Consider the following 26646-nt stretch of genomic DNA (forward strand, 5'->3'; position numbering starts at 1 on the left):
TGATATTCATTCCTTAAACTGAATCAGCAACAATAGTCTCCTGCAACCAAACCGTAGCAGAAAAAGAAACGAACTCGCTAGCATTGGACAGGGCATGTCGTGCAACAACATGAGCGCCCCTATTCGCTAGGTGTGGAGAGAAAGACACTTTATAATCGTGTCGACTACTTAACAAAAACTTACAATCCTGAATAACTGACCCATAAACAGACAAGTCTGGATCAACCGAATTGACACTATTAACCACAATCAACGAGTCACTTTTAAACAACACATTAATACAATTAAGATAAGCACACCAAAGCAATGCCTCACGTAGAGCTAATGCTTCAGCTTCCCTGGTATCATCGATAAATGGGACTTGGCGACTACGACAAGCCATGAAGGATCCATCAGAGGATCTAAGTAAAGCTCCCACCCCACTTCGAGACTCAACTTTAAAGGAAGCCGCATCACAATTGCATTTGACAAAGCCTAAAGGGGGGCGAGACCAACTAATATGTCGTACCTGTGTCGTTGTCATCCGCGTCGTGTGCTCGTGACGATGGGCAGCAGTGCCAGCAGTTGCATTTGCGTCGACGGTGATGGCAGTGGGAAGCCGGCGCTGCGCAGCAGGACAGGCAGGGACCGCGGCATCCGCCTGAGGTGCTGTGCTCGGGCGATTCTGTGCGGTGACGGCATCAGCGTGAACTGCTGGGGACGTGGACAGATGACGGGCAGCAACAGAAAGGATCTTCAACTGGGACTGGCGCCAAGCAGCAAGGTAGTTATCCGCAAGAGAGACTGCCGTTTCTGGTAATTGGACTTTGCTCTCCCAGACTATTTGATTCCTTTGGTTCCAAATAACCTAAAGCGTCATTGCCACATTGGTTATGGTGTCTTGATCATTGGACAAGAGTACCTGCAAAATAGAACCCGTTAGATAATCAGGTTGGAATACATCCGTATTGATCCCGGATAGGTTCCAACATTCTTGGGCGTATACACAATCCACAAAGAGGTGATGGTCATGCTCAGTATCAGAATGACAAAAGGGACACTGCGTTGGGATTGACAACCCCCTTCCTGCCAATCTATGTCTAGTGGCCACACAACCTGAGGCCAACTTCCAAACAAACATTCTAACTTTTGGAGGAATGTGCATCTTCCAAATTCTACTCCACCCATCCTTCTGATTCTCTCCACCATAACCATCACAAAGCGCTCTATACCCTGATTTACTCGTGTACATGCCATTTTTGGTAAAATTCCACATTGGTCCATCTTCAACTTCTCTGATAGGCAACACCATCCTACACACAATTCTGGCATCTGCCTCAGTCAACAAATCCTCCACCTTCCCTCTGTCCTAGATTTTCCTGCCTTGAATAAATAGGTCAGCCACTTTTGTATCATCCTGCTGCATAACAGCATCACCCTGGACCATAAATGGGGCCACAGTATTTACCCATGGATCTTTCCACACTTGTATTGACTTACCATCCCCAATTCTCCAACGAACTCCCAATCTCAATACCTCAATGGCTCTCCAAACACTCCCCCAAACAAAACTAGGATTATTGCCCAATTTGGAGAAAAGAAAGGGGTCTCTAGGGAAATATTTAGCTTTGAACATTCTACCCACTAAAGAATTTGGAGTAACCATCAACTTCCAGGTCTGTTTGCCTAATAAGGCAAGATTGAATTTCCGGAGGCTCCTAAAGCCCAAACCTCCCTCTCTTTTATCCCTGCAAAGCCTATCCCAGCTCTACCAATGAATCGATCTCCTACCCCCTGGTTTCATACCCACCAAAACAAATTCATTATCTTCTCTAAATCTAGACAAAGGGATTTAGGCAGTTTAAAAACACTCATACAAAAAGTTGGCAGAGCCTGAGCAACCGCCTTAATTAGCACTTCCTTACACGCAGCAGAAAGAAATCTAAAAGACCACACACTCAACCTCTTCCTGAGCCTGAGCAACTGCATTAATTAGAACTTCTCTAACTTTTAAGAATAAATGATAATGATAAATAGGATGTTTCCAAAGTAGGATGCCACTTGATTTTTCGAGATAAGTATAGAGAGTTAGATATATATTTACCCTCAATTTTGAGAGGACAAAATTTCGGTTACATTGATATTGATGTGGAAAATGGTATTTTGATGGATGTTTTAAGGTGATCTGCAAAAATAAGGTGTTAAAAGAGGACCGTGACCGACACCTGCACTCTGATACCTAAGTCAGTAAGATCTTTTAGAGAGAGAAGATGTATTAGAGAAGATAGTACGACGAGAGACGTAGACATAGCTAGTGTGTGAAAAACTTGTGCTAGCAAGACTTACATAGAAAGTTGGTCATTATGGAGGGAGAGCTCGGGATTGGTCCACAATATCATCAAGGACTTACATAAAAAAAATTGAACATGTCGAATGCTTTAGACTTGGCACTTAAAAAGTATATCCATGTCTTCTTACTAAAATTGTCTATGAAGCATAATGAGTACCTTTTGTTGCTGTTAGACATTAGTGAGATTGGACCGCAAATGTCTGCATGCACTAATTGTAACTTTTTTCGTGGCTCTCTATGTGCTTGTTTTGGGAATAGAATCTCTATGTTGTTTTCTCAGTATGCAATCAGTAGAAGTCACATTTGATGTATGAAGTTGCAGAAGACCTTGAACTATTTTTTTTCTGTAGAGTTCTTAAGCCTTTATGGCTTAAATGTCCATACCTGTAGTGCCAAAGATGAGCCAGACTTGAAGTTGTTGTGTAAAAGCAGGAATCATTCTCTTTTTCACATGTAAAATTGGCAAACAATATGAACATTCTGTTGGCTGTAATCTAAGATTGAATGATAAGCCCTCTCTCTAGATGGTATATGTTGCATTTTCTTGATTGAAATAAGATTGTAGGACCATGTTCCTGAAGCTGTCCAATGCTCAAGAGATTATTCTTCAGTTTTGGAACGTAAAAAAATTGGTGATCAAAAGATTGCCAAACATTTACATATAGTCCCACCCTTCCTTTTTCGAGAATACTCATTTTGGCACGTCTCATCTAGCTCGCAGAATGCATCCTTTGTTCCACTCATATGATTTGAACAACCTGAATCAAGGAACCAAATATCCTCTTGTAATTCTGAATTCATCTCGACATATGACATTAAAAGCACCTCTTCTTTCTCATTTGATTCTACATAGTTGACATCCTCTTCCCATGTTTGATGTTCATACTGAAAATGCCCAAGGTTGTGGCAGTTGTAGCATTCAACTATAGCTTTGTTGAAAACTTGTCAACCCATGCCTCTCCCATTCCCTCTGCAGCTGCCTTTGATACGACCTCGACCTCCATGTTTGTCATCTATAGTCACCTTCAAAGTATGTTCCTCGCCATTGCTCCTATGGAACTTATGTTCATGCATAATAAATGAACTTTCCAGTTCATTAATTATGAGTGCATCAATATCCTTAGATTCTTCAATTGAGACAATGATATAATTAAATTTCTAAGTCAAAGTTCTAAGAATTTTTCCGACAATTGTAACATCCTTCATCTACTCCCAATTGTTTATCATTTTATTAGCTATAGCCAAGACACGAGCAAAGTATTGTGATAGTTTCACTTCTTTTCCTCTCTATGATTTCAAAATCCCTGCTTAGTGCTTGAAGAGTTGAACGCTTTACTCTAGCATTTCCTTTAAACTTCAGTTTCATCGAACTACATATCTCTGTTTTGCAGTGCGTTTCTCCAGGATCTGCTCAAGAATTGTTCTGTGAAGGCTTCGAAATAGATAATTTTTGGCTTTGAGATCCTTCAGCTTCTAATCATCTAGCTCCTTCTATTGTGCTTTAGGCAAAACAACACCTTCCTTTAGGGTCCGTTTGGTACGTTGTAATGCAATGTAATGTAATAAAATGTGTAATGTAATGTAATAGAATCATGATTAAATTATCATGTTTGGTTGGCAAATTTTAATAAAATCCATAAAATGCAATTATCATTACAATACGTATATTTATATTAGTTAAATACAATTTTCATGTTTTTTTTGGAATTTTGCAGTTTTCATGTTTTCTTCAATCTCTTTTTTCATTTTTCGTTGTTTTTTTCCGTTTTTTCATTTCACATTTTTTCGTCGTTTTTCATGTTTTTCTCATTTTCATGTTTTTTTTGCATTTTTTCTCGTTTTTCGGTTTTTCACATTTTTTCGTGTTTTTTCTCGTTTTACCATTTCTGTGTTTTTGATATTTTTTCTCGTTTTTATGTTTTTCGTTTTGCATTTTTTTTATCGTTTTCGGGTTTTTCACATTTTCGCATTTTTTCGGTTTTTATGTTTTTTTCGTATTTCGTCGTTAGTAATAAAAATATAAGGGCTAATCGTAATGAGATTCATGACTATTTTGTTTGTAATGCCTATTACATAAATTTGTGAAGAAAAATTGAATGATGTAATGGTGATTCCATTACGACAAAAATGATATGACTAACCAAACATGGTAATGAATCTCCATTGTAATGGTCATTCCATTACAACGTCTATTACAGCATACCAAACGAGACCTTAGTTCTTTATAACCAGTTTCAACCAGATCCCAATACCTTTTAGATCTCAAAAGGTTTTCCATTAGCATGTTCAAATGGTCGTAATGACCATCGAAACGTGGAATGGCAGGTTGCATGAAATTTTTATCTTCACTCATCCTTTCTCTTCTTCTTCTGTTTCAAATCACTAAAAATAACGGCTGTTTTTTTTATACCAAATTGTTAGGAAATATTAAATAAACAAGAAATACAATTTGGATTAGAGGTGGCAAAAGTACACATGATCCGATTATACGACACGAAATCGACATGCAATTTTAGTGTTTGGGTTTAGCTTAGTAGGTAATGTGTCATTTTTGGGTTGACATGCAAATTTTTGGGTTGGGTTAGGGTTGATATGCTAATCCGAAAACGACACAAAATGACACGAATGTTTAAAATTATTGTTATATTCTCTCTTGTTTTTATATATCACTTTATTAATAAAGATAATAAAATTATAATTATTACTTGAAATATACAATTACATGACCCCCTAACATGATATAAGCGAACTTTTCAATGATTAATGTTAACATACTAATCTAAAAATGACATAAAGTACTTAAAAACAGTATCATAGTTTCTTATATTTTTAAAAGTTATCATTAATTTATATGCATAACATAATTAAATGTAACCCGAAAACACGACACGAAATCGATACTAATCCGAACAGGTTAACACAATTGTGAAACAAAAGTTTTTGGATTGAGTTTGGATTTACTTTTTTGAACACGAACCCGTAATGACACGACATGACCACGACTCGAACACGATAATTGACAGGTCAAATGAATGACTTGCATCGTTTAATAAAAGAGAGTGGCTTAATTAGCCAAAACGAAACAGAAACAAACCTAAATTAGGATATTAACAACGTGGACTAATAACAGTAAATAATAATAATAAAAAATCTTCAAAACTTGCCCAACTCAAGCGAAAAGTAACAAAAAAATTAGTATTGTCGACAAAAATTTATATCGTTAAATGTTTTCTCTGTCAATAATTAATTTCACTTCAATCACAATCTGTAACAGAGGTTCAATGCCTTACCATTCACCAACCCTCATTGGCATTAATTTTTTTTTTGGAAAAGTACAAAAATAAACCTTGTGGTTACACCTGTTTTCGAACAACACCCATGTGATTTAAAAATTTGCAAAATGGTACCATGTACTTCATTCCGTTAGCAAGCACATACAAAATTGACTAACAGTGTTAAAAGTTAAAAGGAAAAGAGTTAATTTGGTCCTTATATTTATTTATTTTTTAAATTAACCCCCTTATATTGTTGATTCAGTATAAACTAGAAATGATAGATATTAAGATAGTATTTCAACTACTGCAGATTGAGCGTATGTCAAAGGGATGGATTTTCGAACTCAACAGATTTACATCAAATGGAATCATTTAGTACCCTTGTTAAGGCTTCTAATGCGTTGAGAAAGAAGTTAAATATTATTTTGCCACAGCTGAAGTTAGAATCAAATGAATGGGCATGTAGCTCAAATTGTAGACCTCAGTCTCTTAATAAAGGAAAACTTGATATTGATTTGGAGAGATTTTTTTTAAAGAGAGAAATTTAATTGATTTTAGAGAGAGAAATTAACAAAGAGGAGAGAGAAAGAATAACAAGAATAAGAAATTAAAGAGATGGAGAAGATGGTGTCTTTGATTTTTAATTTTTATTTTGGAATTTATTTGTGATAATTAGATAATAGGGGGTTAATTTAAAAAATAAAAAAAATATAAGGATCAAATTAACTATTTTCCTTTTGACTTTTAACAACTTTAATCAATTTTGTATGTGTTTGCTAACAGAATGAAGTGCATGGTACCATTTTGTAAATTTTTAAACACATGAGTGTCGTTCGAAAACAAGTGTAACCATAAATAAATTTTATTGTACTTTTTCCCTTTTTTTCTGACTCTATGTAAAATTGTGTAGTATACGTAAAAAAAAAGAAGCCACGAATGTATTATTGAGAAATGCTAACAAGTTTTCAAAAAAAAAAAAAAAAGAAATGCTAACAAGTTCCATGCTAGTAATAGTAGCTCTATTGAAAAGTTTGTATGACCTAATAACAACAAAATAAAATAAAGTTAAAATAAAAGTTGCATCAATTAGGTTAGATCATCTCCAATCCCACTCTATTTTTAGAGTGGGAGCTGCAATAATAATTGAGAATGAAAAGAAATGGTTTAATGTATATTTACACTTTTGAACTTGGCACGTTTTGCCTTTGACACCCTGAACTTTTAAAATAACCTATCACATACCTATAGTTGCCTTTAAAAACATATTGCACATTTATAATTGGCTTTAAAAACCTATCACACATCTATAGTTGGCTCATTCGGATCTCCTACACACAAAATCGTTGATTTTTCGTCTTTAACGATCGAGGTGGTATGCGTGTTATAGAAAAAAGAAAAGCGCGAGAGTTCGTTCGGTATGCCACCTCATCCGGCAAAGACGAAAAATCAACGATTTTGTGTGGAGGAGGTCCGAATGAGCCAACTATAGGTGTGTGATAGGTTTTTAAAGCCAACTATAAGTGTGCAATATGTTTTTAAAGGCAACTATAGGTGTGTGATAGGTTATTTTAAAAGTTGAGGGTGCCATTAGACAAAACTTGCGAAGTTTAAGTGTGTATATATGCATTAAGCCAAAAAAAAGCGAATCAAATTACATACATACATGGAGAAGCATTAACTTATTCAAAAGATGTGGTGGGCAAGAGGCAAATAATTAAATGAACAGATTCCAGTTAGTAACTGCTAATCAGAACTTGTTAATGAATTCATGATTTTTCTTGATTGAGATAATGAGCGACTCCTCATTATGATAACCACTTCTTCCAAACGAGGAACATCTTTATGAAACTCACCATTATGTATATAATCCTTCACATCTGATATATTATAAACAAGATCAAGATCTCCAACTATAAACTTAACTGGTACTTTCACTTGACCTCCACTCCATGCTGCAGCCAGCTCCCAGTTACTGCCGACAGAATAAGTAAATTAAATGAGAAAAATGATTAGTATATGCATATTTATTTTAAAAAAAACAAACATACACGTTGAGATTTTTGTAATAATTTATTCCACCAGTGAAGCCTGTCTTGATGAATTTGGCTGCAAAGTAATTCAGATCTTCATCTGATAGTTACCAACAAAGCAAGGTTGAAGGATCATGTTGCTTCCTTATATATTTTGGGAGAGTAGCTTCAGGATTAGGATCGTGATTAGTTAAATTAATTCTAAACAGTTTTGCAGTATCAATCTCAACATATTCTAATTTAGGTCCAGGTTTTTGCACAATTAATAATACTTTAATCCTCAATTATGGAAAAGAAGATAGGATGGTTAATAGTATAAGAACCTGATAACAGCAGATGTAATAATCGTCGCCAAAATGATTTCTAAACCCGAGAAGAAAAGATAAGCGGGGATTTCTGTGGAGGAAGGAGACGCTGATGTTAACTAAGGCTTTGATTCTATCAGATTTGAACAACAAAAATATGAGGTGATTATGGCTCTCCAATTATGTCCTACCAAAAAAATCTAATTTTGCTGGTTCAATTATGATAACATCGGGGTATTATCCACGGGATCAAAAAGGATATTTACCAAAACGGCCGCGTATTTGGGTGGTCCGGGAAGCAATGGCGTATCAAGCAAGTCATCCGAGTGGCGGATCATCTAGACTCCGCCACGCATTATCCATAGTCAAACCTACATGAGACCCGCCATCGTACCTCGATCCGTCCGCCGAACGGTTGAGCCGATTCCTAATAAAGGCAATTAATGATCCGTTAATGAGCTAACGGCCACGCATAAAAGAGATCCGTAACCGCCATTAATGAGGCATTAATGGAGACTTTCTGGTTACTGGGAGTTACGATCACATGACTATATATAGATTGCATCACAAGCTATTGAGGTACACATTCAATCACATTGGCCCTGTTTGGGAATTAGCTGTTAGCTGATTACATTAGCTGTTAGCTGATTACATTAGCTGATTTGACTAGCTGATTTGACTAGCTGTTTGTGTAGACCTGTTTGGTAAAAATTAGCTGATTGATAATAGCGGTTTGTGCAAAAAAGACGAATAAGGGCATTAATTTTGGTGCAGGAGAAGAGGGGAGTCTATCTATTAGGGTTAAAGAAGTCCATTAATTTTAATATTCCAAAACGCTAATTGAAAAAGCTCCTTTTAAGAGCTTTTTCTAAATTAGCGTTTTCATCCCAAAACTCTCTTCCAAACCTCTCTCCACCAAACACTCCAATCAGCGGTTTCAGTGGTCAAACCTCTAAAATTGGTCAAAACCGCTCTTTTTATCCCAAAACGCTCTTTACCAAACAGGGCCATTCTAACTCTAAACCCTTCTCTTGTCAATACAGTTTATTCATTATTCCTATACTGACTTTGGCATCGGAGCTTCCCCCGTTGAACCCAACGACGCCCCCAGGGAAGGAATCCGATCAGAAGTTCATCACCCGTTATCAAATTAGTTTTGCAATAATGGCACAGTAAATGTAGAAACAGAGAGACAGAAGTCATGGATCGTCTAACGACCCCTACTCAAAGGGAAAAGTAAGAAAAGATTAGTATTAACGATGGAAATTTCTGTCGTTATATATTTTTCTATCGTAATTTCACTCCAATCACATTCTGTAGCACATTTAGATGGAATCTGAGACGGAAATATGCATAGCTGATAATTAATCCAAAAAAATCTTTAATGTCTGATATATTGTTGTCCATTGACGTGGAGTATTAATTTTCATAAAATTGTGTAGTACATGTGAAATAAACCACAAATAAATATTGAGAAATGCTAACAGAGTTCCATGATAGTAATATTGAATTTGTTAAGTTTTATTGAAAAGTTTGTATGACCCATATATTCAAGAACAACAAATAAAAAAGAAGAATAAAATGAGTTAAAATAAAAGCTTTAGGCAACTATATTATCATAATTGAGAATGAAAAGAAAGGCCAACAATAATCAGAAACATTGAATAAAGGAAGATATCCTTTTGCATTTTTACTTCATTAATTTATTCCAGTTGGATTTTTAAATCTATAAAAAAAAATATTTTTTCTCAAACCTAATTTGGAGGAGTTAATCTCAAGACATAAGAACAAACTCTCAAAAATATGACGGTTATGTTTTTTATTTGATTGATAAAAGTTACATCTTTTACAAAATAAAAAGGTTATATACTCTTCCAAAAGACAATAAAGTCCCCCATTAAGGTTACATCATAAAGAACGAAACATAAAGGTAATAAAGGGATAAAAGGGATAAATGGCATTTGACTGATTAAACCCAAGTGGAAAAACAGTAAAAATCAAAGTGGCAAAACAGTAAAATCAGATTTGGTGCAGAAAATGACAGTTTGGACAAAACTGGTCAGAGTGCAGCTCCAGGCAAGCCACACGACGTGTGGCCAAAATGCCTGCACCTCCACATGTCCGTGTACTAACTCCATTTGGCAAACATGAGTTGCCTCAAGGTCCCACACGTCATGTTGGTTGAAAATCAGCATCTCTCTCCTTATCGTGGGACGCATCGTCAGTTGCGGTAGAATTTGCCTTTTCCTTTGGGCCCATATCGGAGATGCCCACATCATTCACTCCCTTTTCAAAAGAGTTGGAACCCAACTTATCTCGTGTAGTCTCAATAGTTTCTTCCGATTTCCGCACATTGAAGGAAGGTGACATCTTTCCGAGCCAATTTGGAAGGGCGATATGCTAAGCATTTCCGTTTACCTTCTTGCTCACCTTATAAGGCCAGTTTTAGCTTGCTACTCGGAGCATTCATGAGTCTCTCCTTACTCAATTAGATCATCACCTTACGTCCCCACCTCAAATTGAAGATCCATTCGGTGCTCATCCACCCTAGCCTTGACCTTGTTATTCTTTTCTTCGATACTTCGCCTCACCTCTTGATACATTTAATGGTAGTCGTTGGGCAGCTACACTCTTTTTCCTTTTCAGGATGTCCCATATATGTCAAACGGGTGATTGGGAGTCTTCATGTATACAATCTCAAAAGGTGTCTTCCCCGTGGTGGAACTCACAACGGAATTGTAGGCAAACTCATCTTGTGCTATCATATAGTCCCACATCTTTGGCTTGTCCCGACACTTACTCCTTAATAGATTGCCCAAGGTCAGGTTGACCACTTCAGTTTGCCCATCCGTTTGAGGGTGAGCGGTAGTGCTAAACTTCAAGGTAGTGCCAAGAATAGCCCACAAGGTACGCCAAAAATGGCTAACAAACTTTGTATCTCTATCCGACACTATGCTCTTTGGAACTCCATATAGCCTCACTACCTCTTGGAAGAACAACTTAGTGATTGTCGTAGCATTGTTTGTTTTACGACATGGGATGAAATGGGCCATCCTGGAAAACCGGTCTACAACCATAAAAATAGAATCTATCCTGGAAAGCCTAGCTTGAAGGAGTTAATCCCAACCTCTCAACAATGGAGGCTAGGTTTTTAATTTGATCGATAAAACTTCCATCTTTTACAAAATATAAGGGTTAGACAATAAAGTCTCCATTAGGGTTACATCATAAAGAATAAAACATAGGGGTAATAAAGGGACAAAAGGGACACATGGCATTTGGATAATTAAACCCAAGTGGCAAAACAATAAAAAGCAGAGTGACAAAACAGTAAAATCAGATTTAGTGTCGAAAATGGCAGCTTGGACAAAACTGGTCGAAGTGGAGATCCAGGCAAGCCACATATTGTGTGGGGGAGCCACACGACATGTGGCCTCTTTCACACGACGTGTGGCTGAAATGCTTGTACCCCCACACGTCTGTGTACTAACTCCATTTGACGAACATGAGCTACCTCAAGGCCCCACACGGTGTGTGGCCAGGCCACACGACATGTGGGCTGAAAAATTAATAGCTCTCTCCTTATCGTGGGACGTGTCCTCAACCGTGGTAGAATTTGCTCTTTTCTTTGGGCCCGTACCGGAGATGCGCACATAAACTTGTTAAAGAAGTCGTAAATGTGATTAGAAACTTGGTCTGATTTTTCTTGATTGAGATAATGAGCGACTCCTTCCATTATAACCACTTCTTTCAAATAAGGAACATCTTTATGAAACTCACCATTGTGTATATACTCCTTCATACCGGACATATTGTAAACAAGATCGAGATCTCCAACTATAAACTTAGTTGGTACTTTCACTTGAGCTCCACTCCATGCCGCAGTCAACTCCCAGTTACTGTTAGAAAATAAAGTAAATTAAATGGGAAAATTGATTAGAGCATCTAGAAGAGATTCTTAGTTCACTTTTTAACAATAATATAAACAATTGAGTAGTGATTTGAGGAGACTCATCTCTAATAATACTTTTCATATTCACTCATTATTTATTATTTTATCATTAAAATTAGTAATTATTTTTATATTTAACAATAGCGAGAGTAGAAACTATCAAATAATAAATTATTAATAAAAAATGAAATAAGAAACCACTAAGAAGTACTGAGAAGTTGTTGGAGTTGATTTTTAACTCTCTGTACTCAAATTTTAACTTAAGAGTACTAAAAGAATGTTGAAGATGCTTTTAGTATATGCATATTTATTTACAAAACAAACTTACATGTGAAAGTTTCTGTAATAGTTTATTCCACCAGTGAAGCCTGTCTTATTGAATTTGGCAGCAAAGTAATTAACATCTTCATCTGACAACCAAGAAGGCAAGGTTGAAGGATCAGGTTTGGTTCCTATTCCTTTTGGGAGAGTAGCTTCAGGATTAGGATCACGATTACTTAAAATAATTCTAAACAGTTTTGCAGTATCAATATCAGCATACTCTAATTCAGCTCCAGGTTTCTGCACAATTAATAATAGTTTAATCCACAATTATGGAAAAGAAGAGATAGGATAGTTAATATTATAAGAACCTGATAGCGGAAGATGTAATAATCGTCACCAAAAAAATTCCTAAACCCGGGAAGAAAAGATAGGCGAGGATTTCTGCGGAGGAAGGGGACGCTGGTGTTAACCAAGGCCTTGATTCTATCAGGTCTGAACAAACAAAAATACCAGGCGATTATGGCTCCCCAATTATGACCTACCAAAAAAACCTGCTCAATCTGGAGAGAATCAAGCAATCCAACCAGATCTCCGACAATGTGGAAGGCGGTGTAATCTCCGACGGAATCAGGGGCGTCGGTATCTCCGTAGCCGCGAAGATCAGGAGCTATGCAACGGTAACCAAGTGAGGACAGAGATAAAAGCTGGTGTCGCCATGAGTACCACAGTTCAGGGTAGCCGTGAAGGAAGAGAATCGGAGGACCTTTTCCGATAGATGCAACGTGCATATTTATGCCATTTGTGGCTACTTTCGTGTGCTCTATCTTCTCCATATTGTTATATCTCTGCTTTAGTATTTTCAAAGCATTTATGCGATCAAAGAGATTGTTTCTTTATATATATGTTTATCTCACAGATTAAGTTGCTTTTCACAATTGACTATTAAAATATAAACAATCAATAATTGCTATCATCTCATTAATACAAGAAAGTTAAGAGTTTGGCCAACAAGAATTATGCTCAATTTTTCCTTTAATCAATTATTTTCATTTTTTATTGTTTTAGTCATAGCTATAGTTATGTTTACTTATCTCTTCTTATAATAATAATGGTGTAGGCAAAACAGAATTTAATATACAGTTAAGATTTAACTATTACTTCAAATTAATAATTAGTAATAATACAGCAAATAAATTATAAGAAAAAGAAAAGTTAAAAATAAAGGAAAATGGCTACCTACCTATATTAATATTAATATTAATATGTTCACATGGTTTTGTTCACTTATTACAAAATGTATTGAATTATTATGTTTAGCATATTGTACTTGTAATAAAAGCCATTGATGAAAGTGATGTACTTGTAAGGCTATGAAAGCCATTGATGAAAGTGATGTATGTGAGTGAGTTGAGAAAAAAAGAGAGTAAAAAGTGAGCAAAGAAATTACTGCATTTTGCAAAACCACTTGGATATAGGATATAGATTTCTTAGAAAAGTTCTTGAGTTTGAGGTTTCATAACTTTTCTTGTAACTAGTTAAAGACCTGCGAATATTATTTAATCAACTTGTTTTTATAAAAAAAAAATTAAAAATTAAAAAACCAATCTTATCTAATAGAATACAAAATCAAAACATGAAAATCTTGTAATCTCAATGTTTATGTTTTTTTTCTTTGTTTTTTTAACGAAATGACCACTTTATTAATAATCTGGGGCAGCATCCCGAATTAGAATACTGCTAATGAATACAGGAGCAACAAAATGAATGAAAGAATTAGCATAGGAACGAGATTGACGTGCCAGAGTATGGGCAACACCGTTCGCTAACCTCAAAACAAAAATCACTGAAAACCTAGGGTGATGACTAATTAAATTCCTAACCAATGGTGTTCCTAAAAGCATAGTATTAGATAGAGACACAAAGTTTATTAGCCACTTTTGGCGTACTCTATGGGCTATTCTTGGTACTACTTTGAAGTTTAGCACCACCGCACATCCGCAAACTGACGGGCAAACGGAAGCGGCCAACCGGACCTTGGGTAATCTATTGAGAAGTAAGTGTAGGGACAAGCCGAAGATGTTGGGTTATGTGTTGGCACAAGAAGATTTTTCATATAACGCAGCCATAAGTTCAACCACGGGGACGACGCCTTTTGAAGTTGCGTACACTAAGAGTCCGAACCATATGCTTGATATTGGAGACACCCCGATGGGGGAGAAAAAGATCATAGCAGCCCAATACCTAGCCAATGACTATCACCAAATGCACCAAGAGGTGAAGCAAAACATCGAGGAACAGAATATCAAGCTAAAGGCTAAGGTGGATGAGCATCAGAAAGATCTCCAATTTTATGTTGGGGATACAGTAAGGGTGAATCTAAACAAGGAGAGGCTTGCTAGAGCCCCGAGTAGTAAGCTCAAACCGAGAAAATATAGCCCCTACAAGGTAACAAAGAAGGTGAATGCAAATGCTTATCATATAGCCCTCCCTAATTGGCTCGGAAAGTTGTCAATGTGTTTCAGTATGCGAGATCTGAGCCTATGGAAACCGGATGGTCCTTTTACAACTACTAAGGATCAGTGTTCAACTCCTTCGAAGAAAAGGAGAATGATGTGGGCATCTTAAGTGGAAAACCAAGGCAAGAGGGACTATGAATCGTTTTTGTTGTCTGTAAAGTTCTTAAGCCTTTATGGCTTAAGTGCCCATACCTACAACGCCAAAGATGAGCTAGATCTGAAGTTGTTGTGTAGAAGCAGGAACCTTTCTCCTTTTCACAACGAGAATTGGCGAACAATATGAACATTCTGTTTGCTATCATCTCAGATTGAATAATAAGCCCTCTATACAATGGTATGTGTTGCACTTTCCTGATTGAAATAAGATTGGGAGACCACGTTCTTGAAGTTGTCCAATTCTCAAGAGATTATTCTTCAGTTCTGGAACATAAAAAATATCATTGACCAAAAGATTGCCACCATTCACATATAGTCTCACCATTCCTTTTCTGAGAACATTGATTTTGGCATTATTTTCCAATTTTAACGTCTTGCGAAATGTCTAATCTAGCTCACAGAATGTCGTCTTTGTTCCACTCATATTATTTGAACAACATGAATTAAGGAAACAAATGTCCTCTTACAATTCTAAATTCATCTCGACATACGACATTAAAAGCATCTCTTCTTTCTCATGCGATTCTAAATAGTTGACCTCCTTCTCCCACACTAGACATTCTTAGTGAAAATGCCCAAGATTTTGGCACTTGTAGCATTCAATTGTAGGTTTGTTGAAAATTTTCCGACCTCTGCCTCTATAGCTGTCTCAACCGCGACCTCGACCTTAATTTTTGTCATCCACAGTCACCTAGAAGGCATGTTCGTCGCTATTGCTCCTATAGAACTTCTTTTTAATTCACAATTTGTGAACTTTAGAGTTCACCAATTGTGAGTGCATAAATATCCTTAGATTCTTCAATTGAGACAACAACATAGATAAATTTCTCAGTTAAAGTCCTAAGGATTTTTTCAACAATAGTAACATCCTTCACCTATTCCCCGTTGCTTCTCATTTTATTTGCTATACCCAGAACATGAGCAAAATATTCTGTGATAGTTTCACTTGTTTTCATCTCTATAATTTCAAAATCCCTCTTTATGCTTGAAGAGTTGAACGCTTTACTCGATCATTTCCTTCAAACTTATGTTTCATCGAACTCCATATCTATTTTGCAGTGCATCTCTCTAGAATATGCTCAAGAATTATTCGGTCAAGTCTCTGAAACATATAATTCTTGGCTTTGAGATCCTCTAGCTTCAAATCGTGTAGTTCCTTCTGTTGTGCTTCAGGCAAAACAACTCCCTCCTCTAGCTCTTTATAACCTTTATCAACCAGATCCCAATACCTTTTAGATCTCAAAAGATTTTCCATTAGCATGCTCTAATGGTCGTAATGACCATCGAAATGTGGAATGGCTAGCTACATGATTTTTTTTATCTTCACTCATTCATTTCCTCTATTTGTGTTTGAAATAACTAAAAAAACTGCCATTTTTTTTGTCTCAGGCTCTAACGGGAAGATCTGATACCAAATTGTTAGGAAATATTGAATAAATAAGATGAACAATTTGGAGTAATGACATGCTTTATTTAATAAGAGACATCTATATATAATATAAAACAGTAACGATGGAGCTGAGGTGTCACTTCATTATTTTTTATTGATAAAAAATATAATATAATATATAATATATTAATTTTAATTATATTATTATATTTATCTATAAAAAGATTATTTAAATTAAATGTGAATATAAAATAATAATATTTAATTTATATAGCACCTTTATATCATTAATTGTAATTATTAAATTATATTTTTGTTAATATTTATTTATTAAGATGAATCCGTGCATCGCACGGGTCAAAAACTAGTTGACTTAAATAGCCAAAACAAACAGAAACATAGATAAATTAGGTCACTAGAAACATGGACTAACAGTAAATACAAATTCAAAAACTTATCCAACTAATACCCCGATACATAGGGATTTATTCTAAGAAACAACTCTACTGCAACTAATTAACTTATCACATAGAACATTAATTGATTCAAAGTTATGATGGGCAATAGGAAACTAAATGAATAATGATGGTGATCAGAACTTGTTAAAGAAGTCGTAAATGTGATTAGAAACTTGGTCCGATTTTTCTTGATTGATAAAATCAGAAACTCTTTCAATTATAACCACTTCTTCCGAAAGAGGAACATCTTTGTGAAAATCAATATTGTGAATATACTCCTTCATACCAGGAATGTTGTATATAAAATCTAGATCTCCAACTATAAACTTAACTGGTACTTTCACTTGCACTCCACGCCATGCCGCAGTCAGCTCCTAGTTACCGTCGACAGATTAAGTAAATTAAATAAGAAAAATGATTAGCATATGCAAATTTACTTACAAAACAAACATACATGTCGAGGTTTCTGTAATAATTTAATCCACCAATGAAGCATGTATGGTCGAACTTGGCAGCAAAATAATTGACATCTTCATGTGGCAACCAACAAGGCAAGGTCGGAGGATCCAATTCCTTCCCTATTCCCTTTGACAGACTAGTTTTTGGACGAGGATCACTGTGAGTTAAAATAATTCTAAACAGTTTTGTAGTAGTAATTGCAACATACTCTGCTTCAGCTTCTCCAGGTTTCTGCACAATTAATAATAATTTGATATGCTGATTCTTCCTCAATAATAATAATAATAATAATAAACATGATTTATAGTGCAATTTATTTTGACTGAATTGCTTGAAATATGAATTGAGAAGAACCTGATATTAGCAAACGTAATAATTGTCGCTGAAAAGATTCATAAAAAATTGAAGAAAAGTCAGGTGGGGATTCCTGAGGAGGAAGGGGAAAGTTGATGTGGTCATCTCCTTTAAGGGTTCGAGTCGCGACGAAGGGAATCAGACGAATCACGAAGCACGAGCGAGCATGTAGGGGAATAGGCCAAAATTTCCCCACACAACGTGTGACATGCCACACGCCGTGTGGAGCTCCTTCTGCCGCGAAGGAGCAGCACGAGGTGGATGCCACACGCCATGTGGCACCCAGTTTCAGATACGACAGACTGAATTTTAGCGACGAAAAGTACAAGGGGACCAAGGCTGCCACAATTTCTAACTTCTCTTATTTACAACTTTGTTATTCTGACTTTATTGTTTGTCCTTTGTTTTAATTTCCTAAATTGCCATTTTGGCATTTCATTACTATTATACCCTTATCACTCTTTAATTGTTGTAACCCTATCTATGACAATTATGTTTTTTACATTTTATTATGAGTGCTATATAAAGCCTCTTATTTGTAAGGATCCTTTAACTTTTAATCAATCAAATTATATCTTCTTCTTTTGTGAAGTTCTGGTTAACGTTTCAACCTTCAACAATGGGGAATTTATGATTTCCTACAGTTTAGTCCGTAAAACCCGAGATTAACTCCTTCTAGTTTAGCTAGAGAAGAACCTTCTTTATTAATTTAGGATTAAAATCAACTCGTCCGAAATTGATCTGTATCAAAACTAGTGTTAACCAAGGCCTTGATTCTATTAGGCCTGAACACACAAAAAAGCCAGGCGATGATGGCTCCAATGTTATGCCCCACTAAAAAAACATGCTCAAATCTGTAGAGAATCAAGCAACCCAACCAGATCACCGACATGTGGAATGTGGTGTACTTTTCGATGGAACCAGGGGCGTCAGTATCGCCCATAGTCGCGAAGATTAGGAGCTACGCAATCGTAACCAACGGCAGACAGAGATAGAAGCTAGTGTCGCCATGAGTCCACAGCTCAGGGAATCCGTGAAGGAAGAGAATTACAGGACCTGTTCCGATTGATGCCACATGCATATTTATCCCATTTGTGGCCACTCTTGTGTCCTATATATATATATATATATATATATATATATATATTTCTGCTTTAGTATTTTCTAAGGCATTCATGCAATCAAATAGGAGTTTGTTTCTTTATATAATATTTTCATCTAACAGATGAAATTGCTTAATAACTGATGCGCCTCGGAGCTAACGCCCAACGAGACTCATTAAGGGATAAGTGTACCCCGTCGCTACCAAGTAATAATCTGGACAAGTCCAGGTATCGAATCGACATAATTTACTCCACAAGTACCGAACTACTAGGTTTCTAGTGTTATCTAGGCTATGGGGGGTTTGAGATTGAAGGTTGTTTAGATTAAACTACTCCTAATTAGATTAAAGCTACTCCTAAGTGATCCTTAAATAATGTAAATTAACCTGGAGTTAATGGGGTGATACGATAATATCAAATTCAATCTATAATCAACCAATTGTTAACCTAATCTGAGTCACTTATGTCGAAGGTGATTAACCCTACTTATCCTTCTAAGGTTCCTAGCGCGTGATTCCCTTGTAAGGCCAAAACTAGCTCCAAGGCTCAGAAATTTGGGTTTAATCTTCTACAAGGTCGTCAATCTTATAGGCTCTGACTAGGTCAAATTCAGCTTGCAATATGTGCCAAGTAATTGTTTGGACTTATGAATGAGTTAAACCAGAAAGGCAAAGCATAAGACAAAGATTAAATAAGGCAATCAATTGAACAAAATAAGAACTTAAATTAATATTAAAGATGAAGAATATGTTTTTCATGATGTTACAATTAGCCTAGGATTCATAGAATGGATCAGAGGCAAACATAATATAAAAGAGAAGAAATCCCTTTCAGGGAACCTGTCGACCAATGCAGATGTCTTCCTAGGACTTGAAGGATGGAGCTTGAACAATCCTCGAGGAACGTGGAGCTTGAAAGTTCTTCAATGGTGGACGGAAGGGAGAAGAGGATTCTTCAAGGATGGAGGCTAGGGTTTTTACAAAATAAAAGGATATCTAATTTACAATTACAATTTTCTATTTATAGTCGTTGTTTAAAGCCTAAACCTAATCTAAATTGTTTCCCGATGCAGGTGGAAGAGTTGGGGGCGAAACGTGGAGTCGTGGGGCCGGGAATTAGTCAAAAGACTAATTCCCGTGGGCCAGCTCGTCGACCGAGCTGGCCCTTAGTCGTCATCTCGGCACGAGCTGGGCATGGCCAACTCGCCGAGCTGGCCTATAGAGGCTATTTTGATGTGCTGAATATGGCCAAATACGCCAAGCGAATGCCGAGGGTCCCCGAGATGCGATTTTCGCCCGAAATTGATCCTGTTTTGATCTGCACACACACATAAACTCCAAACGATGTTAGTCCAAAGGATAAATTGACCCACCAGTCGTCAGATTTGAGTAAAAACTCCATTTGGTGCGACCTTTGGTGGATCAATTAGCCAAAATAAATAAGTGGCAGTTCACGTGTATGCTATTTTAGCAGTATTTTCCTGAAAACAATCATAAAACGGCTAGAAACTACAAAAGTAAATAAAACATACACTAAAACTAACTAACATGCACACATGCATAAAAATACGAGAATTGTTCGCTTGTTGAATGAAAACCAAACAAAACCTGCTCAAAACCGTACCTAAAGATAGGGGTGTTCGACCCCTATCAATAACTCGCATTAAATTTTTATCAATAATTGTTATCATCTCATTAGTACAAGAACAGTTAAACCTTGGCCAACATAGGCAAGTACTCACCTTAAAATGCTATCAATAATTGTTGTCATCTAATTAGTACAAGAACAGTTAAACCTTGGCCAACATATCCAACTATATGAATTATGGGAACTTTTTCTTTCGTCATAATTATTCTTATTTTAGAGGGTGTTTGTTTCACACGTTTCTCTTTAGAGATATGATAGTATTTGGTTAAAAATAGAGAACACCGCTTAATTGCTATTTCAGAAGAAATAATTTGTTTTAGTGAAAAGTACAAAAATAAATCTTGTAGTTTGGCCGATTTGTAAAAACAGTATTCGTGGTTTAAAAGTTTGCAAACATGGATATCTACTTTTTGAAGTTTATAAACTCAGCCATTACTTCAAAATTTACTGTTGTGTCTATTTACCCTAAAAGGAAGCGATTTGGAGCAATGAAAAAGACTGACTTTGCAAATTATCCAAAATACAAGGTCTAACTTTGAAAATTAACTAAACCATAAGTACTGTTTGACCGAAAAATTGGCTCACATATCCTTTAACATAAAAATTTACAAAGTACTGACCCTTGTTTGTAAACTTTTAAACCACGTAGACTGTCTTTACAAATAGGTCAAAACACAAAAATAAACTTGTACTTTTATCTTTGTTTTTCTATTAACACACTTTTCATTGTATTTTTGTGGTTGGACTTTTGTTTCCTTCAAATATTCTTTTCAAAATCAATGTTTAACCTCACTATGAGTGCACGATACTTCTCAACGACACCTGAAAAAGAAGTGTAATTTATCATGAGTAGGACTCATAAACGATGTTTGGTAAAATGTCCCATTAAACAACTTATAGCTAAATTGTTCATAGTCATCACGCGATCCATAAGGTCGGAAAATTCAGTATAGTAGATAAAGCATTCGATTAATATACCCTTCACATAGAGGTTGGAGACACTGGTTTGCTCATCTTTAAGTTGTAAGTTGTAACCCTAGTTACAGTGTTTAAGTCTTCTACCTTCAATTGAGGGCAGGTATTTAAACCTCATTATTTATAAGGATGGATAAATTTTATGAATCATTTTATTAAAAACTCATTTGGAAAAAGATTTTCATACCTATTGGGATTAACTCCTTCAAGTGTAGTTTGAGAAAAAATTTCTTTGTTGATTTACAATTAAAATCAACTTGTTCGTTAGTAATCCGTATCAGATACCACATTTATTGAAAAATTTGTATGACCTAAACAACAATAATAAATAAAAAGGAAGAAAATAATACAATAATGGAAATGAAGTATGATCTATACTATATGTTGGTCCCTTATAACGTGACAAGTTAGTTCCAAGGGGGGGGGATAGGAACTATTTTAAAATTTTGTCCGTTAAGGCTGACTTCTTTTGCTATGAAAAGGATTACACAGCGTCACTAAGTAGATTCAAGACACAAGCTTAGTCAACTTGTGACTAAGTCTGCTTCTTTACTTGAGTCAGGAAATAGCACTTAGAGTCTATTCCTGAACTCAGCTTCTTAGTAAACTTAACTCATCGTGAGCTCTTTACTTAGTCAGTTTTTCACAGCAAGCAATATATATTAAAGGAGTTTAAGGGTTGGAAAGATATAACTCAGCAGACTTATCCTGGTTCGGCCTCTCTGCCTACGTCCAGTCCCCGGAACTCGTTCAGAGCTTTTTGAATTCTCTACTGAGCTCTTTAAAGGTAGAGCACGAAACCTTTTACAAATAGAAGCTGAGTATAACAAGAGTACCTTCCTCTATACCTCTACTCACTCCTATATCTACGCTGAGTATTATAACCGAGTACTCAGCCTCTCCTTTCTATTCTTCTAGAAACGATAAAGTGTTTGTCCTAAACAACGATTGCTAAGACACTTTAGATGATTGGAAATCACTCTAGACTTTTACACAATAATATGGAAATTGGTGTAAGGTATTTGCTTTGCTTTTCTCACAGAATCTTCGAGTATGAATTTGGTCAGCGTTTTGACTGCTTGAAGTTCTGCATTGATTGAAGCAAATGGATGGCCTTTATATAGTGACACTTGAGGCACCTGGTCATTTCGAATTTCGAAATAACCGTTGGAGGGAAACGGCTTCCTGTCGTTGTCACTCTGGGTGTGCTCAGCGTCGTTGGCCAATAGGATTCTTGCATCTTCTGTCTTCGTCAGTCTTCGGCAGAATGTTTCGCCATTTAAGGAAAAGTCCACGAGACAGCTTTCTGCGCCTTCTGAACTTTTCCCAAAGTAGAAATACTTTGTCTAGAAGTTGAACATTGCCTGCCGCTGTCCAGACTGCTTTGTCGTCCAACTCAGCAGCTTTTTCTTGAAGCTTTTGCCACGAAGGCTTCTCGATCCTTCTCGTCGTTTTAGTTGATACGGCTTCATTTTGAACTCTTTGGCCGAATGGTATTGATGTGTTGACTTGGGCTTGACGTCCACTTTATGGGCCTTTGGGCTTTTTAATCTCAATGTCTTATACACAATTAATCTCAACATTGAACAAACACATTAGTGTAATAAATCAAAGCTTTTTAAATTTAATGTGTTAGAATATTTTAATCATTACTTAAATAATTTTGTCAAATCAAAATCATGTGGAAAGGTGTTTCAACAAACTCCCCCATTTTGATGTTGGCAAAAATATTCAGTCGAAGAACTCAGTGTTGAGCTCCCCCATGATAGTTGACCTTATTTTATCAAATAACTCCCCCGTAAGGGTTGAGCTACTGACTTAGTTTTACTCTAAACATTTCAAGGTTTAATTGAGTAAGTCTAAGGTCAGTTTTCAGAGATAGGTCAGCTCATGGAACATATTCTATTTAACTCAGTTTTACACGGAAGGTTTAAATATCAGAGAGCGCTGAGTAAGCTTTGTTCAATGAGTTTTAGTTAAGTGGACATATAAGAAGTGGTCAATATGTATGATCAACACAGTAGACATATCATCAATTAATATAGACAGTGTAGCACAGTTGATTTAATGAAGATGCGTTTTAACAAATTATAACAAGCACTTAAATAAGCATCGCACAAGAGTAGTCAGTATGAAAGAGATAGAGATGCATATAATTTGTTTTGAGTTTAAAGTCAGCACAACAGGGTTCACAGAAAAAGAACATAGATATAAAGGTAACTAAGGTTCAAAACTAGCTATCATAGACAATACAAGTTAAGCTACTTTTGTTTGCCCTTGCCCTTATGTTGCGGCTGACTAACTGAGGCTTGCTGAGTTCTTGGGGCTTGTTCTTTCTCCCCCATTTTGCCATCATCGGGTTTGGGAATGAAGGTGGCGTCAATTGCAGCTTGAGTGAGACGTTGAGAAAATGCCTTTAGCTTTCTCGTGCTTTCATTCATTCCGTCGAAAATTGGAACACCATCATCCACAATGGATCGAGGAATTCCGATTGATGCAGCACTCAGCATACTTAAAACAGCGGCTTGAGACTTGCCAATCCAGTGCATGGTTTTAGTGAGCATGGCAAAGGTTTGATGAAACATCTTTAGCAAAGAGGAGTCATAATACTCACGCTGAGCGTTGATTTGGCGCACATTGTTGAAAGTTGCTCGAGAATACTTCAGAATCTCGTTGGTTTTAAGCTCGTCAGTTGCCATCTCTTGCCTGTTTAAGTTCAGCAGATGCACAGCCTCGGTAATTTGCTCAATGGAGCATTGAGAGGAAGTGGAAAGCTGGTGATTTGTTTTCTCTTGCTCGGTGTGAAGCTGGCTGAAGAGATGTTGTACTTCAGCAGAAGTGGCATATGCTGAGTTCGTAGCTGACAGTTGATGAAACTCCCTTTGCAGTGAGTTTATATGGTTGACCATGGTCAGCTGGAGTTCGGCCAGCTTCAGTATAGAGTCCTGCCTGGGCTGTTGAGATTGTAGTGTAGTCATGACACTCAGAAGATCCTTCATACCTTTGATCTACGTAAGAAGCTGAGTGACAGACGAAAATGGAGTTGTCTCAACAGTAGTAGATTCAGCGGCATTAGTACTTGATTGATGGAGGTCCTGGATGAGAGCATGAGCTGAGTCAACAATTCTTCGACCAGACTCAGAGGCAATGAGGTAGCTAAAGGATCCATCTTGTGTTGGCCCAGATACCGGAGGTGGAGTAGAACCGAATAAGGGCAGTGTTTGGTTCTGCTCGTCATTGGAAGGCCCAGCATTGTCAGCGGCTGGCCTGGAATTAGTATTGTCAGTGGAAACTGACTGAATCTGATCCTGCTCATTTAGTTGGGGAAGTGGAGGATCAGCAGAAAGAGTTGCTTGCTCAGTGTCAGGCTGAAGCTGACTAGGTGATGGAATTTGAGGAAGTTCAGTGTCCACCTGAGCAGGAAATTTCTTAGCTTGCTCAACAGTTTGAGGAGCGGAATCTTCGAGCACTTGCTCGGCATTACTTGGGTTGGCGGAGGCATTTAAGTCGGCATGTTCCTTTTGAGAAACAGAGGCTTGATTTTCTTGCAACTCTGGTTGAGACACAGGTGGGTTGGAGAAGTATTTAAGATGTACCTCGCTAAGGTCAGTGATCTCATCTCTCAACGGTGAATCACCCATAAGATCAATAACTGGTTGTTTAAAGGCTTTCTTCTTTCTCAGTCTCCTAAGCTTCGGAGGAGTAGGGTCACAGGGAATAGACTCAATGGAGTCAGTGGGTAAGACTTCCCTTTGAACAGCAGGGGCATTTACTTGGTGCTCAGTTTATTCTTCATCAACCAACTCAGTGTTGATTGGTTCAAGATTTTCATCATCTGCTGGTTCCTCAGTGTCATCCTGACCACTTTCTTCTTCTTCAGACTCATCATCCATCTCTTCTTCTTCTAACTGGTCATCCAACTCTTCCTCAACAAACTGACCACCCAATTGGTCTTGGTCTTGTTCTTCCTCAACCTGTTGCTCAGCGTCAATCCCTTGACTCTGTGCATAGTGTGAGTTAGGAGGAACGACGATATCTGTTGGCATGGCCTCAATAGGTCTTAACTCAAAGTTGAGCTTCTTCCTCTTTCTTAATGGTTGGTCAGCAACCTCTCTTTCTTCTATCTCAGGCTCAACTTGCCTAGGTCTTTTCTCAGCTGACCTGGATCCACCCTGACCTGGTTGAATCTGAGGCTTAGTTCCTCCGCAGAAAAATTTAAGCTTCTTTGGGGCAGAAGCAGCTCCTTTAGAGGTGCTTTGCACAGCTTTCCTCTTTCTTTGCGCTCTCCCCTTTCGAGTCACAACCCCCTCAATGTTTGCCCCTGTTGAGCGATTTCCGCAAGTGCACGGTATACACTTGTAGTAATAAAAGATATCGATTCCATAGGGAACGTTTTTCAACAAAAACTTATTCTGAATCGGTTAAATTTACTTTTAGGTTTATAATATGGAAAAATCGTGTAATCGGTTTTGGTTTTGAAATTGCTAGAATAAGAATTAGATTAGAGTATGAAGATATTAGAAAATATCTGATTTAAGAATGAATTTGCAAAACAGGAACGTTTTAGTACTTTAGAAAAGTAAACAAGTATATTTGTTTGCATTAAGCAAAGAAAACAACTTTAAACTTTGTACGAATTATAAAGATGAAATAAATGACGGAACCTCTAATTAATAGGCTTTGAACGCGACAAAACCCTTATCCGGGATAATTGCCCTTAACCAAATTAAAACTCTACCGAGATAATAATTTGCCTAAGTGTTCAACAAAGTTTCCTTGTAAAGATTTTGGATTAAATACGTTTTAATGAAAACACGAGCAGTCACTTTAGTGGATTGGTTACCATAAGTGCTGCATAAAAATCTATCGAATAGAACAGACTTTATTAGATGAAATATAAATTGATACAAGTTTACAGAGAACATGGAGCATGGAAACATTCGACGGTTTGCAAGTGAACGGATTGATCAATCCTTTCCTTGGGTTTTGTTAGAGTTTGTCAGGCTCAGGGGCGGATCCTCTACTCAATCTTCTCGTTGAATCTTCATAATAGAGACTGGGTCGGTCTACTACCAAAATGTAAACTAAACTGGAACAATGTCTAAACGCTACTAAACTTGTTATTATTGAATAAACAATGTGTGTACAGCATATTGTTTTTTACAGAAATGAAATCTAATCTCTGACTCATTTCTGAGTCAGAGTTTCTGCATAACTCTTGCACTAATCTTCTCTTCTAACTCTCTCATTATTCATTTCAACTCTCAAATCAATACTTTATTTATAGATGTTGAAGAGTCGTGATTGAAGTGTCGTGTCCGCTGCGAAGAGTCGTCTTTATCCACCCGAACGAACACGTTTCTTGGATTTTAACATGTGTTCATTGTACTTGGCAGAATTTCTGCTCTTACCGAGAATGGAAATTCTCTGCCG

At 36.8% G+C, this 26646-nt stretch overlaps 1 protein-coding gene and 2 pseudogenes across 1 annotated transcript; all 3 read right to left on the minus strand.

Annotated features, from left to right (window-relative positions):
* Positions 1 to 6675: 6675 nt before the first annotated feature.
* On the minus strand, positions 6676 to 10309 carry LOC136233706 (uncharacterized; annotated as a pseudogene).
* LOC136232084 (uncharacterized) lies at positions 9838 to 13188 on the minus strand. Its single transcript, XM_066021121.1, has 3 exons — positions 12524 to 13188; positions 12220 to 12452; positions 9838 to 11838 (listed from the first exon to the last, which is right to left on the minus strand). The coding sequence occupies exons 1-3, from the start codon at positions 12986 to 12988 to the stop codon at positions 11379 to 11381; spliced, it is 1158 nt and encodes a 385-aa protein (XP_065877193.1). The 5' UTR covers positions 12989 to 13188; the 3' UTR covers positions 9838 to 11378.
* A 3621-nt stretch (positions 13189 to 16809) lies between these two features.
* LOC136233707 (uncharacterized) lies at positions 16810 to 24122 on the minus strand (annotated as a pseudogene).
* Between the last annotated feature and the right edge of the window lie 2524 nt (positions 24123 to 26646).

Source organism: Euphorbia lathyris, chromosome 6 (assembly GCF_963576675.1).
Source record: "Euphorbia lathyris chromosome 6, ddEupLath1.1, whole genome shotgun sequence".
In the NCBI taxonomy this organism is placed as follows: Eukaryota; Viridiplantae; Streptophyta; class Magnoliopsida; order Malpighiales; family Euphorbiaceae; genus Euphorbia; species Euphorbia lathyris.